We start from the raw sequence: 13,960 nt of genomic DNA on the forward strand, positions 1-13,960 counted from the left end.
CATATGGGGCTGTCCCGCTTACGTGAAGCGACTAGTGGGAGATAAGTTGGATAGTAAATCCGACTTATGATACTTTGTGGGGTATCCCGAGGACTCAATGGTATACGAATTCTATTGTGTCAAAGCAGCAAAGACACTTGTTTCAAGAAATGCCACTTTTCTAGAAAGGGAGTTTATATCCGATATAAAAGGCAGCATGATACTTGAAGTAGTTCAAGAACCGCAAAGTGAAGTTCAAGCACAAGAACAAGTAATCGAGCCAATACAACAATCCACAAATATACCTCCTGAACCTTCAGTAAGTAGATCCGAAAGAGTTCGGAAAATGCCTAATAGGTTATTCCTCCTCGAAAATGATGAAGATCGTGTTGAACTTGGACAAGATCCAAGAACATACAATGAGGCCGTATCGGATGTGGACATGGGACATTGGCTAACTGCCACGAAATCCGAAATGGACTCCATGTACTCCAACAAGGTGTGGACCTTGGTAGATCCACCTAAGGGAATAGTTCCCATAGGATGCAAGTGGATCTATAAGAAGAAAATCGGAGTGGATGGAAAGGTATCGACCTATAAAGCTAGATTGGTAGCGAAAGGATGTACTCAATGGCAATGTGTTGACTATGAGGAAAGTTTTTCACCAGTTGCGATGCTGAAGTCCATTAGGATTTTACTGGCCATAGTTGCGTAGTACGACTACGAGATATGGCAAATGAATGTGAAGAGCGCTTTCCTTAATGGAGACATTGAGGAAGAAATTTACATGGCACAGCCGGAAGGCTTCATATCTTCTAGAAGTGAACAAAAGGTTTGCAAACTACAGAGATCCATTTATGGATTGAAACAAGCATCCCATGGTTGGAACATTAGGTTCGACTCAACTATCAAAGAGTTTGATTTTGAGAAGAACCCGGAGGAACCTTGTGTATACAAGAAAGTTAGTGGGAAGGCAATGATATTTTTGGTGCTTTATGTTGATGACATTCTACTCATTGGCAATGACGTAGGAATGTTGCAGCAGACAAAAGCATGGTTGTCCACACGTTTCTCAATTATGGATTTGGGAGAAGCATCTTACGTATTGGGAATACGGATCTATAGAGATAGAGCAAGAAATGGTGGTGCCGTGTGTTGGAATAGTTCCAAGCAAAGCACGACGGCCGATTCCACTATCGAAGCTGAATACATTGCAGCATCCGAAGCTGCAAAAGAAGGGACTTGGATAAGGAAATTCATCCAAGAGTTGGTTTCATTCCTAATGCTAATGATCCAGTACCGTTGTACTGTGATAACACTCGAGCCGTGGCGCAAGCTAAGGAGCCGAGATCTCATCAGAAGTTCAAGCATATTCTGAGGAATTATCATGTGATCTGAGAGATCATTGATAGAGGTGAAGTTAATGTAGAATGAGTCACCTCGGAAGAGAACGTTGCAGACCCCTTCACGAAGCCTGTACCAAGGTTTGTCCACGAGAAACATAGAGAGTCGATGGGATTACGATTTATGGGTAGTTGGCTTTAGGTCAAGTGGGAGATTGTTAGAGTAGATGACCAACAAGCCAACTTGTGGCTGTGGTTTTTCCATTTATTCTTCTAATAAATAATCATTTTTTGTATTAATGATAAAACACCTTGGCATTCTATATCTTTGTCCCTTGTTTCCAACATAGATATAGTCCTTACAGTTATTACAAGTACTAGTAATTGATCTTTAGAATCGTGAGATATTTACCTTAGTATTATAATTGTTAAACGTGTTCCTAGTCGAAGGGTTACGCCACCTATGAGGATATCGGCCTTTCCCATTAAGAGACTAGCATTTAGTGTATGTGCACTGCATCTCATCAGTAAACGGTATTGTGATATCAGGCATGCATAAGTGGGTGCTCGTAAGTTTACGAGTTCACTGAACTCCCTCACCCTAGAAATCTCTAAGTGTTTCTCAATAATCGAGTAAGAGATATCTATGGTATAGTTGTACACCATTAGTCCTTATGACCTAGACATCACCATGACTTCACTAGAAGACCAGGTGTATCGTGACCTGTCCCTGGGTCCACCGAAGACCGCCCCAAGGGCCAGTGTTCGTGCAGTCCGAAATCTAGTGGGAGGTATGTGCATTGTAGTCGGGGATTTGATCACTAGAATAGTCTTGGATGTCTTGTGTGTTCTCATAGTTGGTAATCTCTAAGTCTCTGGCCAGAGGTGACTAAGTGATGATTAGAGAATTCAATTCTCTAAGTCATGCACGTACCGATTACAACACTTAGAACGATCGCACGGTTATTGATCTACTAAGGAGGCCTCGATGAACAAATACCTCTAGTTCAATCGTGACATATGAATCGAAGGGATCGTACTGTACGTTAACTATATCAAAAGGTTGTTGCAGGCACTTCATTTGTATCTAGGGAATCATGTCGCGTAGTTTCTAGACGCCAATCTTGATTTGTTGGGTGATTCAGGTAAAACGAGCTTCATCTTAATCGTAACTCTAAGGGACGAGTTTAGACCACAAAGGGTTGTGGACTCACGGCTAGCCTACACCTGAACCATCGAGGGTCACACTGCTCGTGCACTCGAGATCTTTGAATAAACGGTCAAAGATAAAAATGTTAAATCTTTGCATGATTGGAAGTCAATGTGATTGAGTCCACCATTCGTAATTTGGAAATATGAATGAGAATAAGAAAAGGAAAAGAATAGGAGAACATCTTAGTGAGCTTTCTAAATTGCGAAGTTTCCAAATTTAGAAAGTCCACTAAATTAGGGTTTCCACTTTTAGAAATTGGAAATCGAGAATTGGCACTCGTAATGACGAGGAAGTTACAGTGATTCCGAAAATTTAATCGTTACAATTTTCCGTTCATTGAGTTGTGAGAAACGAGCGAGTAAAGAACTAACGAACTTAAGTTGTTGGGCCCTGTCACACTTAAGCCCGTTAGGGCTTTTATACAAGACACTATAAATACATGATTTATAGGTCATGCATAACACACAACACATTACACAAAACCCTAGCCACTCGGATCTCACACCCTCGGCCACTTTCACCCACGGTCGTCGCCACCGCCGTTGTTCGTCGCCGAAATCGGCCTCACGCGCCGATCAGTTTTGGTAGTTTTCTTTCCTTTCTTCTTTTCTTCCGTCTATTCTAACTTTTGTGTTTCTAGTGCCACGGTAGATCTAGTATACGAGGTGAAATCCGAGAGGAGGAAGATCAAGGAGTCGAATAACCGAGAAGCCGCTGCCGAGCCACCGCCCCACGCGCCTCCACGCGCCGCCCGAAGACAGCGCGTGGATCTCACGCGCCGCCGTCGTTGAGCGCGTCCGTCGCCACCGCATCACCGCTGCTCCTGCCGACTGCACGTATTGGTTTCCGTGGCAGTTTGCTTCGATCCGATAGTTCGCCTCACGCTTCAAGAGGTTATCTTTCGGATTCGTTAGTTAATACGTTTTATTTAATTAGATTAAATTATGTGCTATATGTTTTTCATGAAATTGATATGTATGTTTTACTTGATCGTTTCTCATGAAATTATATGCATGAATATTACGTTTGTTGCGAGCATGCTATGTGTTTTAATTGTCGAATTAATATGCATGATGTATTTTAATTTTCGCTGGAAGCGATAAGGTACGTAATTAATTGCTTAAATACGAATCGAGCATGTGATTATATTATTTAAATCGTTTATTTCATGTAAATTTTTTGTTTTCCGTTGCGTACACGTGCCCGATTCCCAACAGACCCACGGCTAGCTTACACCTGAACCATCGAGGGTCACACTGCTCGTGCACTCAAGATCTTTGAATAAACGGTCAAAGATAAAAATATTTAATCTTTGCATGATTGGAAGTCAATATGATTAAGTCCAACATTCGTAATTTGGAATTATGAGTGAGAATAAGAAAAGGAAAAGAATAGGCGAACATCTTAGCGAACTTTCTAAATTGGGAAGTTTCCAAATTTAGAAGGTCCACTGAATTAGGGCTTCCACTTTTGGAAATCGGAAATCGAGAATTGGCACTCGTAATGACGAGGACGTTTCAATGATTCCGAAAATGTAATGGTTATAATTTTCCGATCATTGAGTTGTGAGAAACGAGCGAGTAAAGACTAACGAACATAAGCCCGTTAGGGCTTTTATACAAGACACTATAAATACATGATTTATAGGTCTTGCACAAGAGACAACACAAAAGAGAAAACCCTAGCCGCTCTCTCACAACCCTCGGCCGATTCTCCTCCACTGTCGTCGTCGCCAGAATCGGCCTCACGCGCCGATTGCTATTGGTAGTTTCTTTCCTTTTGTCTTTTTCTTCCGTCTATTCTGACTTTTGCGTGTCTAGTGCCACGTATTTAGTAGATCTCAGTATACGAGGTGAAATCCGAGAGGAGGAAGACCAAGCAGTCGAATTGCCGAGAAGCCATAGTCGAAGCACCGCCGCACGCGCACCCACGCGCCGCCCAAAGACCGCGCGTGGATCTCACGCGCCACCGTTGTTGAGCGCGTCCGTCGCCGTTGCTCCTCTCGACTGCACGGATTGGTTTCCGTGGCAGTTTGCTTCAATCCGAGAGTTTGCCTCACGCTTCAAGAGGTATTTTTCGGATCCGATTTTAATTAGGTATTAATTTAATTAGATTAAATTATATGTTAATATTCGCAATATGAATTTTCGTGAATTGCTATATGTAATTGTTTGTATGAATTCATGATTTACCGCGGGCATGCTATGTGCCACGAATTAATTAAAAAAAAAAAAAAAAAAAGTCTTGCAAAAGTTAGACAAATGCCTCTCAATAATTGCAAAACTCGTTTATGCTCCCATCCTCCATAACCACTCGAGTAAAATGGACACGAAACATGTTAGACTTTGCTTCCGTATCATTCATTAGGGATCCTACACCGAGTGATAATTGAGACGGCGTAGAAGATGGCGTAGGAGATGGCATAAGGGCCCTCGATCGCCTTGGCCTAGGTGGCACTACGATCGGTCGGCTAGGAGGTGGTACCTCGGTCGGCTCATCATCATCATCACTACTAAGAAGTACATTATGATAATTAATAGTTTGAGATTCGAGTTTGGGAATTGATTGGTGTTGCCAATTATTGGAACAATACCTCTCCAATTCGGGAGGGATTACGCCTTTTCCCTTTACACGATTATCACTTGAATACATTTTTTTAAAGCAACGAAAAGAAAAACAAAAATTGAAAACCAGAGAGAAAATCGAGAATGCTTGCAAATTTAACCGAGATTAGAAAACACTTGAGATCTGAGAGAGTAGAGAGAATTGTGAGTGAATTGGTGAGAAAATAGAGAGGGGTATTTATAGGTTAAAAAAGAAAAAAACATGGAAATTCGTCCGGCTCGGGTCTAGCTCTGGTCTAACGGTCGACGATTCCTCGCCCTCCATCTCAAACGGTCAGATGATCTTGATCGTTGAAAAAAAAAATTAATGTTTGAATTATGTCAGACCGGGGTCTGATTCGGGTTCGGATCGGTTCCGGGTGGACCCAAGAAAACGGCCGTTGCAAATTTAAAATAAAAAAAATTGAAATTTCAATCCGAGTCCGGATCGGGTCCGGTTTATATTTGTTACATATTTAAAATTAAAAAAAGAAAGTATTTAATTCGGGTGGACCCGTCGGGTCTCGGACAAAAATAAGAGCCAAAACCAACCCATACTAACTCGGGGCCGGGTATAGGTCCAAGGTGGTCGGGTCGTGGCCGGTGCGGGGCGGTTCCTTTTCCGGGTTAGACCCAGCCCGAGGCCATGTGGACCCCACTTTTCGAAGTTTTGACTTTGACCCAATTAGGAAACAAATAGCGAAGGAAAATTCAGAGAAAAAATATTTAAGTAAAATTTAGAAGAAAGTCAGAGTTTCCTACTCCGTCATTGACTCGTGAATCGATTGAACAATATATATAGATTGCATCCAGATTCAAACTCCCAAGACTTCCCCAACTTTATTAAATTTTGTAAATCCGGTTCAAAGATTCACCCGCGAAGTTTCCCTGCTAATTCTAGGTACCATTCTTTCTTCTTCTTTTTTTCTTCTTTTTTTTTCTTTTTTTTGTTTTTACATTTAAAGATTCGATTTCTAGTTTACTTTCGACATTCTTAGTGGGTGTTTTTGGTTTTATGATATGGGTTTTTGATCTGCACACAAGTTTTTCTCATGTTAAAACTTTGTTGCAATAGTAATTTTGCAGGAATTGTTCGTTAAATGGGTTGAATTTGTGTAAATTGATATACGAGTCTGTATTTTTGTTTTTTGTATATCTATATATTATATATATACATACATAGGCATCTGCCATTAGTGAATATAGAGATTGACACGTAGGGTGGTGTTTTCGATTCATCTTTCAGCGCTAATTTCTTTTGTGTTAATTTTCAGATTCAAAGAATAAACCGAAGAGCCCTAATTCAATCGAAGATGGAGGCTGCTGCATCACAAGTGGGCAAGAATTGCTCAAAATTATTCGAATTAGCAGCCACAGACAATTTGAACGGCTTTAGATACCAAGTAGAGAAGATGGGTTGTGACGTAAACAAAGTCGGGTTATGGTACGGCCTAAGCTTCGGCTCCAAGAAGATGTCCCTCGAAGAGCGAACCCCAATCATGATTGCCTCTCTGTACGGAAGCACAGAGGTTCTCAAGTACATAATCCGAACCAAGAAAGTCGACTTGAACAGATCATGCGGTTCGGATAGAGCCACCGCCCTCCACTGCGCGACAGCTGGCGACTCGAGGTCGTCCGTCAAGGCTGTCCGAATCTTGATCGAAGCCAATGCGGATACAAACGTTGTCGATGTGAGAGGGAGAAGACCGGGTGATTTAATTCCTTTTTGCGTCAAATCTTCCAATAATTACAAGAGCAGAACTTTAGATATGCTTTTGAACGGAAACGGACTTTCCATCGAAGAATATGAAGAAGAAGAAGAAGAAGAAGAAGAAGAGGGAATTCGGAAGAAAGCGTATCCGTTTGATACATGTTTGCCGGATATGAATAATGGGGTATATGGGAGCGATGAATTCAGAATGTATAGCTTTAAGGTGAAGCCGTGCTCGAGGGGGTATTCGCACGATTGGAAAGAGTGCCCGTTTGTCCACCCTGGCGAGAATGCGAGGAGGCGCGATCCTAGTACTCATAACTACACTTGTGTGCCTTGTCCAGATTACAGGAGAGGGATTTGCGTTAGGGGAGATGCTTGCGAATATGGTCATGGTATTTTCGAGTGTTGGCTACACCCTGCAGTGTACAAAACAAGGCTGTGCAAGGAAGAAACTTGGTGCACTAGAAAAGTTTGCTTTTTCGCGCACAGTCTGGAAGAACTTCGCCCTTTGAACGACTCCGCGGGGTCCGCTATGACTTCCGGGCAATCGATTCCGGTCAATTCTTTGGAACTGACATCACCGTCGCCAAAGGCGATGATGTCACCATTATCCACCACGTCGCAGAACAGGGCGGGTTTTAGCGCGAGGGAGGTGGATTTGGATGTGGGTTTGTTAGGTTTGGAAAAGATCCGCACGCAGCAAAGGCGGCAGCTGGTGGAGGAGATTACGCGTATTACTACACCGTACGGCTCATCATCAAGAATAGGGGAATTGAGTTCGGAAAGACTCGGTGAGATCACCGAATCTCTCGATCCTTCTTTGCTATCAAAATTACAGGGGCTCTCGCCGAAATATAACAACATCACCGGGCCCCACTTGCAATCTCCAATCGGGCCCCGCATGCAATCTCCAAGCAGGCCCCATGTGCAATCTCCCAAAGGGCCCCATGTGCAATTACCAAACCGGCCCCGTGTGCAATCTCCTAACCGGCCCCACGTGCAATCTCCAAGCAGGCCCCGTGTGCAATCCCCCGACGGGCCCCGTGTGCAATTACGAAACGGGCCCCATGTGCAATCTTCCAACGGGCCCCGTGTGCAATTACGAAACGGGCCCCATGTGCAATCTCCCAACGGGCCCCACGTGCAATTACGAAACGAGCCCCACATGCAATCTCTGAGCGGGCCCCACGTTCGGCAGAACGGGCACCACCAGCTTCGGACGAGCTACCCTTCTTCTTCGAATATGTCGTCCTCACCTTCGAGAAACCCTATTGGTAGTAGTGGTGGTGGCTTTGACTCGTCTGCTGCCGTGGCTGCACCGGTAATGAACTCGAGATCATCTGCTTTCGCGAGACGGAGACACAGCTTTATCGATAGAAGAAGCGGTGGTGGTGGCGGCGGTGATGGCTACCATTCTGGTGCTTAGCCGAGTCAGGGGCAGTCAAAGCTATTCGAACAGGGCCCACCTGATGTGTAGCAGACGCAGAAATTGTTTGACCAGATGTACATACAAGAGGAGCAGTTGGTGCTGGACAAGTTGGTTGATACTTAGTTTCATATTCTTTCAAATTCTTATTCTTTAGTTAGTAGATTCAATTGATGAAGATATTGCTCAATTCTTCATAACTGCATATATTTTGTTTATTTTTTAATTCTTCCCATGTAATTCTCATTCTTCCATAACTTGTTTATAGGAATGAATATCTCCATTTTTCATATTCTTCAATTTTATTCCCTTGTTGTTATCTGCTACTGAGTTGTAAAATATTTCTGTACCACAACTACGGATGAAAATTGGAACGTAAATTTCCTATTTCTGCCTATTCCGATCTAAATTTTCCAATGTTGGAACACTTCATTTTTCTTTTTCTTTTTTTTTTTTATATTTTTTCTCCAATTTGGAATTTCCAAAGAAACATCCGAATTTTCAAAAACAATTGTATGATTTTCTTAAATTCCGAAACTCCTGGAATTGGAAACCAAGTTGGAAGTAGTTTTGCACTTTTGGAAAAAAAATCGTTTTTTTTTTATTTCGAGAAGGTCGATTCCATGACTTATTGTTGTGATATCGAGTTCAGAGAAGCTATATATATGCTTATGGAATATTAAGTTATGTTGCTTTTCATTTAATCAGGTTGTGAACTACTACGTCACGTGAAAACACACATTTTTGACAGACGGTTTAGATGCAGTGGAAGTTGAAACTAGTGTTTAATGTTTGTGTTTGATACTCTGAAACGAGATGTATTACTTATTCAGTCAGCACTTCCCCTTTCGTTTTTTGCATCTGTCGTATTTCGTCTAAAGTCAATAACAAATTTATTTGCCTTGTGCCTATGGTAAGTGAAGTAAACGAACAAATGCGTGCGCAAGAACAAGAGATCGACACATATTATCACATCCTTGCACAAATACATATCAATGGTTTGTCGAATTAAATACTTGTATATGGTACTACCCCACAACAAGATGAAAAAATAATCAATTTTATTGGGAAAAAAATAAAAGCTCGGGTTCCTATATATATTGTCCTATTATGAATGCATTCTTGGACATGTCGTCGCTTTGCAGATTTAAGATTTGTGAGAACCGCTCAGTTGAGGATCGGTCTGATAATAGACAATGTCGCCCGTGTCACTCACGTAGTGATCCTTTTTCAAGCTTCTAACGAGGACTCCCAATAGGTAGAAAGGAATTGGGCTCGATTTTTTCGGCTCCTTATAATATTTGCCTAGTACTGGCTTTGCTGCATCCGTCTGCAATTTTTTCAGGAAAAAAAAAGAAAATTGTCGGCGACAATCTTTTACTCAAAATAGCTGATTTTATTGATGAAAATAGGGACAAAACTTACAGCTTCGATTAAATTGTAGTGCGGGATTTGAGGGAATAGGTGATGTATGACATGTGTGCCTATGTCATGGTGTATGTTGTTTATCCATCCATAATCACGATCGAGCGTCGTTAGCCCTCCTCTCAGATAACTCCATTCCTGTTTTTTTACCAAAACACCATCATAATTAAGTGACTAACCATTTCTTTCATAACATAATTCTAACAAACTACGAGATCGAGTGCTTCATAACATAAATCAAAATATGTTTCCAGGTCCGTAAACGTAAAGTAAAATAAAAAATTAAAATTAAAAAATATTCCAAGTTGATGATTACCTTTCCGCGGTACCAAGGAAGCTTGTCCTCGTGTCCATGGTGATGTAAATAGGTAACTAAATCAAGCCACATTACAAAGCCCTGCAGCCAAACGAAAATACCAACATTTACGAAGAATTTAAAAGCCGGAAAAATAACACTAACGGGGTTTTATGATTGCAAAAAATTCAGCGTAGAACACATGGAAGGGATTATATATAGTGACTAACCAAGTAAGGTATGCCGTATAGTTTGAGTATTTGGAGAGGACCCATAACGAAAGATAATCCAGCAAGTAAAGCAACCATAACCGTCCAACACACAGTTGAGGTAATTACATCTTTCCTCTCATTCGGTACAAACAAATCACTGTCTGGATGGTAATGTGATCCTGTTTTTCCAGGACTTCTACTCCACTGTGTGTAATAACAAAATCATTAAAAAGTTTAATTAAAAAAAAAGATCATTAAAAAGTTCAGAGAAAAGAAAATGATAGTGAAAAGGTAGAGCAGCTTACGAGATAGATGGGATATGCGAGCATAGGGAAAGGTAATGTGAACCGTAATTTCTTTGTAACATTATCCAAACTCTTGAAAATCTTCTCAGGCAACTATGCAATAGCAACAAGAATAAATAACGAAAGATCACTAAAAAATCAATCTTTTTTCTTTGTAGCAACTAACAATTAATCAAGAAAGTCGGAAATAGCTTACGGGATGCCAAGATTCGTCGTTCTCAACGTGTCCATGGTTCTGATGATGAGTCCTATGACTAATTCTCCTGCATTTATTGAAACAATCAACATACGTATTATGTTCAAATTTAATCGAGGATAAAATCGCAGACACCATACCATCCATGGTAGGGTACCAGAATCGAAGAGTGAAGAAGATGGCCAGCTACACTATTCAACTTGGGATTATTCGAAAAGCTCCCGTGACCACTGCACAAACCAACACCCATCAAAATTAAAACACAACTCCATTCAAAAAAAAAAAAAAAATCACAAAAGAGAAAAAAAATCTTTTTTTTTGTTATTGTTATTACCAGTCATGGCCAAGAACAAAGAGAGCCCAGAACATAGTGCTCTGAGCAAACCAATAGATAGGCCAAAGAAGCAAATTGTTGAAGTATGCAGCCACAGCAGCCAATCCGAAAACCACGGCAACATCTCTAACCACAAAGCTCATAGATTTCCATGGATTCTTGACCCAACAGTGCTTTGGAATGGCTGCCCTAATATCAGATAACTTAAATGGAGGCGGCGCCGCCGGGTCGAACTCCAATTCTTCTGTAACCCCCGTTTCTGCTGCCTCCTTATTCTCTTCTTCTTCTATAAGACTTGATGGCGGCGCACTCACTTTCACAACCCACTTTCTTCCCTTATTAATATTAATAATAATCCCATTGGATAAACACAAGGAAGAACCAAACCCTTGATCTGTTCTCGAAATTCTGAGCTTATTAGAATTGAAGAAAGCTTGAGCGGTTGTTGGTTTTGGGTAAATTCTTGGAAGTGGCCTCACACCACATTCTGATAATACCCAACTAGCCATTTTTTTCTTTATTCCGAGCCCAAGATGAATTAACCCCTCTCTCCTTTCTCTCTCTCACACCACTTACACACAGAGAGATAGAACACGAGAGAGAGGAATGTGTGGAGTGTGCAGAAATTATGTATTTGCAAGATTAATGGAAGTTGGGTTGGGACAAGGGAAAGTAGATAATACGGGGGGATATTATTATTATCTCTTGCCCGAGAGAGAACCACAACTTGTGGTCTGCGGAATATTTGTTACATTTATATACACACGTTACGTATCGACGGGCCTCTCTCTTTCTTACCTCTTTCCCGAGCAACTAAAACAACGTGATTTTAATGCCTCTGTTTTGGTCAATTTCGTTGTTAGGTTTAGGCCGTCATCCTCGTCGCGCAATGTGAATCTCTCTGTATGGTGACTTTGGTCGGTACACTTCGGTACCAAGGCTATGTTTGGATGCATTTTTGTTTTGTTTTCCTTGTTTCGGCAAAACAAAATGGGATTTATTACACTTTTCAAATAATTTTCTCAAAACAATTTCAAAAGTTTCTTTCTCCTTCAGACATGATGTGACTGCTACAGTAAAATGATTTGACTGCTACAGTAAAAAATGTCTTCACTAAAAAAACAAATAAACATCACTTCATCTCTCAATTTTTTTCTTCAAAAATATTTTTTTCTAACACATTTAAACATGATTTGACTGATAACAGTGTATTTTGTCTCCTGCCAAAATACAAAAAAACATTACTTTTATTCTCAAATTATTCCCCCAAAACATATTTCCTCAAAATGAAATCAAAATAAGATACAAAACGCTTCGAAACATTGCCCAAGTATTACTTAATATTTTTCTTTTTCTATTAATTTTTTTTACAATAATTTGCATCCACCTCGCCAGAACTTTGGTATTTGGCAACCACCCCAAACGTTTGATTTTTTGGCATATAGACCCTTCCATCCATTTTTCCATTAATGAACCCTCACACCCCAACCCCAATTTCTCACCAATTCACCTCATTTTAAATTTGAAATTTTTAAAACTTTGAATTTAAAATTAAGTTCAAGTCTTTTCATTTATTTCTTTTTTCTTTTTTTCTATTTAAAAGTACTTCTTTTAATTTATTTATTCATCAAATATTTCAAAAAAAAAAACATCAAAAGTTCCGGGCCGACCCGGAACAAACCCGGATAGGCCCGGAACCGGATTGAACCGGCGGGCCGACCCGGCCCGCCGAACCGTGCATATTACGGGCCGGTTCCAGTTTCGAAAAAAGTGAACCGTGAACCGGTATCAACCGGCCCGAACCGGGCCATGGCCGTGTCTAATTAATCTTAGACTAGAAAAAACATATTTACCCTTAGCTCTGGAAATTATGTAGTAATGTACTTGCACTAGCTCAAAATTTTGATTTTTTAGGCAACCTTACCCCCTCATCTATTTATTCTCTATTTCATTGTTGCTTGTTTCTTAATATGCTTTAAAATTCACATTTTTCCTCATAAATATAAAAAACGAAATGTTACATGATTATAGTATAACTAATCGAAATGGGGCATAAACACGTCAATTTGACATTAAGAATAAAAATAACATTGTGTTAATTTTTTTTATGTAAAATATGATTCTATAGATGAACACAAAACTTGCTTCGCGAAGATCATTAAACAAATGTTTAGATAAAAATATAACCAAGTAAAAATATCAGACTTTTCTACAATTTGCACACAACAAAACAAAACAAAGCCAAAAAAAAAAAAAAAAAACAAAAAAAAACCAATTGTCCAAAATCTCAACCTTAAAAAGTTGGTTGTAGAAAAATATAAATTGCAAGATTAGCACAAAGTTTCGGTTTTTACACAAAAAACCATAATTTTCGAAAAGTGAAACAATCTTTTAGATAATTTTGAAAACTTTTTTCCATAATATGATACTCTTTAACTGCAGCAAGAAATTCGAGATTTCTTACCTAACATCGAACAAGAAAGGGGTGTTGGCTGTTGGGTGCTAAATACTCACACGCAAGTGCACGTATCGCAAACAAGTAGTAAAGTAGACTCGTGAGAGTCGGATGTCGATCCCACAGGGAATACGCAAATTATTTAATCCTAAATACCAAATTTTAACAATTACGATTTTTATCCAGCCTATGCAAGTTTGTCAAATTAATTAACTAAATAAATTAAACTAATTAAGAAAGCTATTAAACAAAAGAAAATATCAATATAAAACGGATCTAGGATTTTATCTTCCCCCTATGCGATAATTCTTCACCCAATTAATCTCCTATCATGCAAGTTACGATTCCCGATTATTAACCCAAGACACGAAATTACTCATAACCAGTTGTCGTTGTATTATAAGCCTATTATTCATAAAAGATTCACTATATGTCTATGCAAACCTAGTATAAATAAAAC

The 13,960-nt window shown here is 40.0% G+C and overlaps 2 protein-coding genes across 2 annotated transcripts; one reads left to right on the forward strand and one right to left on the reverse strand.

Moving 5' to 3' along the window:
* Positions 1 to 5,862: 5,862 nt before the first annotated feature.
* LOC105969831 (zinc finger CCCH domain-containing protein 66) lies at positions 5,863 to 8,589 on the forward strand. The gene is made up of 2 exons (XM_088819841.1): positions 5,863 to 6,039; positions 6,413 to 8,589. Exon 2 carries the CDS (start codon positions 6,452 to 6,454, stop codon positions 8,276 to 8,278), a length of 1,827 nt encoding a protein of 608 aa, XP_088675967.1. The 5' UTR covers positions 5,863 to 6,039; positions 6,413 to 6,451; the 3' UTR covers positions 8,279 to 8,589.
* A 628-nt stretch (positions 8,590 to 9,217) lies between these two features.
* On the reverse strand, positions 9,218 to 11,935 carry LOC105969857 (omega-3 fatty acid desaturase, chloroplastic). The gene is made up of 8 exons (XM_012994633.2): positions 11,046 to 11,935; positions 10,852 to 10,941; positions 10,712 to 10,778; positions 10,516 to 10,608; positions 10,229 to 10,414; positions 10,020 to 10,100; positions 9,704 to 9,841; positions 9,218 to 9,608 (listed from the first exon to the last, which is right to left on the reverse strand). The coding sequence occupies exons 1-8, from the start codon at positions 11,552 to 11,554 to the stop codon at positions 9,426 to 9,428; spliced, it is 1,347 nt and encodes a 448-aa protein (XP_012850087.2). The 5' UTR covers positions 11,555 to 11,935; the 3' UTR covers positions 9,218 to 9,425.
* Between the last annotated feature and the right edge of the window lie 2,025 nt (positions 11,936 to 13,960).

Source organism: Erythranthe guttata, chromosome 6 (assembly GCF_056151865.1).
Source record: "Erythranthe guttata isolate IM_541 chromosome 6, IM_541, whole genome shotgun sequence".
NCBI classification, from domain to species: domain Eukaryota; kingdom Viridiplantae; phylum Streptophyta; class Magnoliopsida; order Lamiales; family Phrymaceae; genus Erythranthe; species Erythranthe guttata.

Bases quoted from the DNA above. Each gene is read 5' to 3' on its own strand.
- LOC105969857 (XM_012994633.2), bottom strand. From the start codon at position 11,554: ATGGCTAGTTGGGTATTATCAGAATGTGGTGTGAGGCCACTTCCAAGA. The intron at 10,609-10,711 runs GTAAGCTATTTC...GCTATTGCATAG, and splicing joins ACGACGAATCTTGGCATCCC to TTGCCTGAGAAGATTTTCAA. The intron at 9,609-9,703 runs GTAAGTTTTGTC...AAAAAATTGCAG, and splicing joins ACTACAATTTAATCGAAGCT to ACGGATGCAGCAAAGCCAGT.
- LOC105969831 (XM_088819841.1), top strand. From the start codon at position 6,452: ATGGAGGCTGCTGCATCACAAGTGGGCAAGAATTGCTCAAAATTATTC.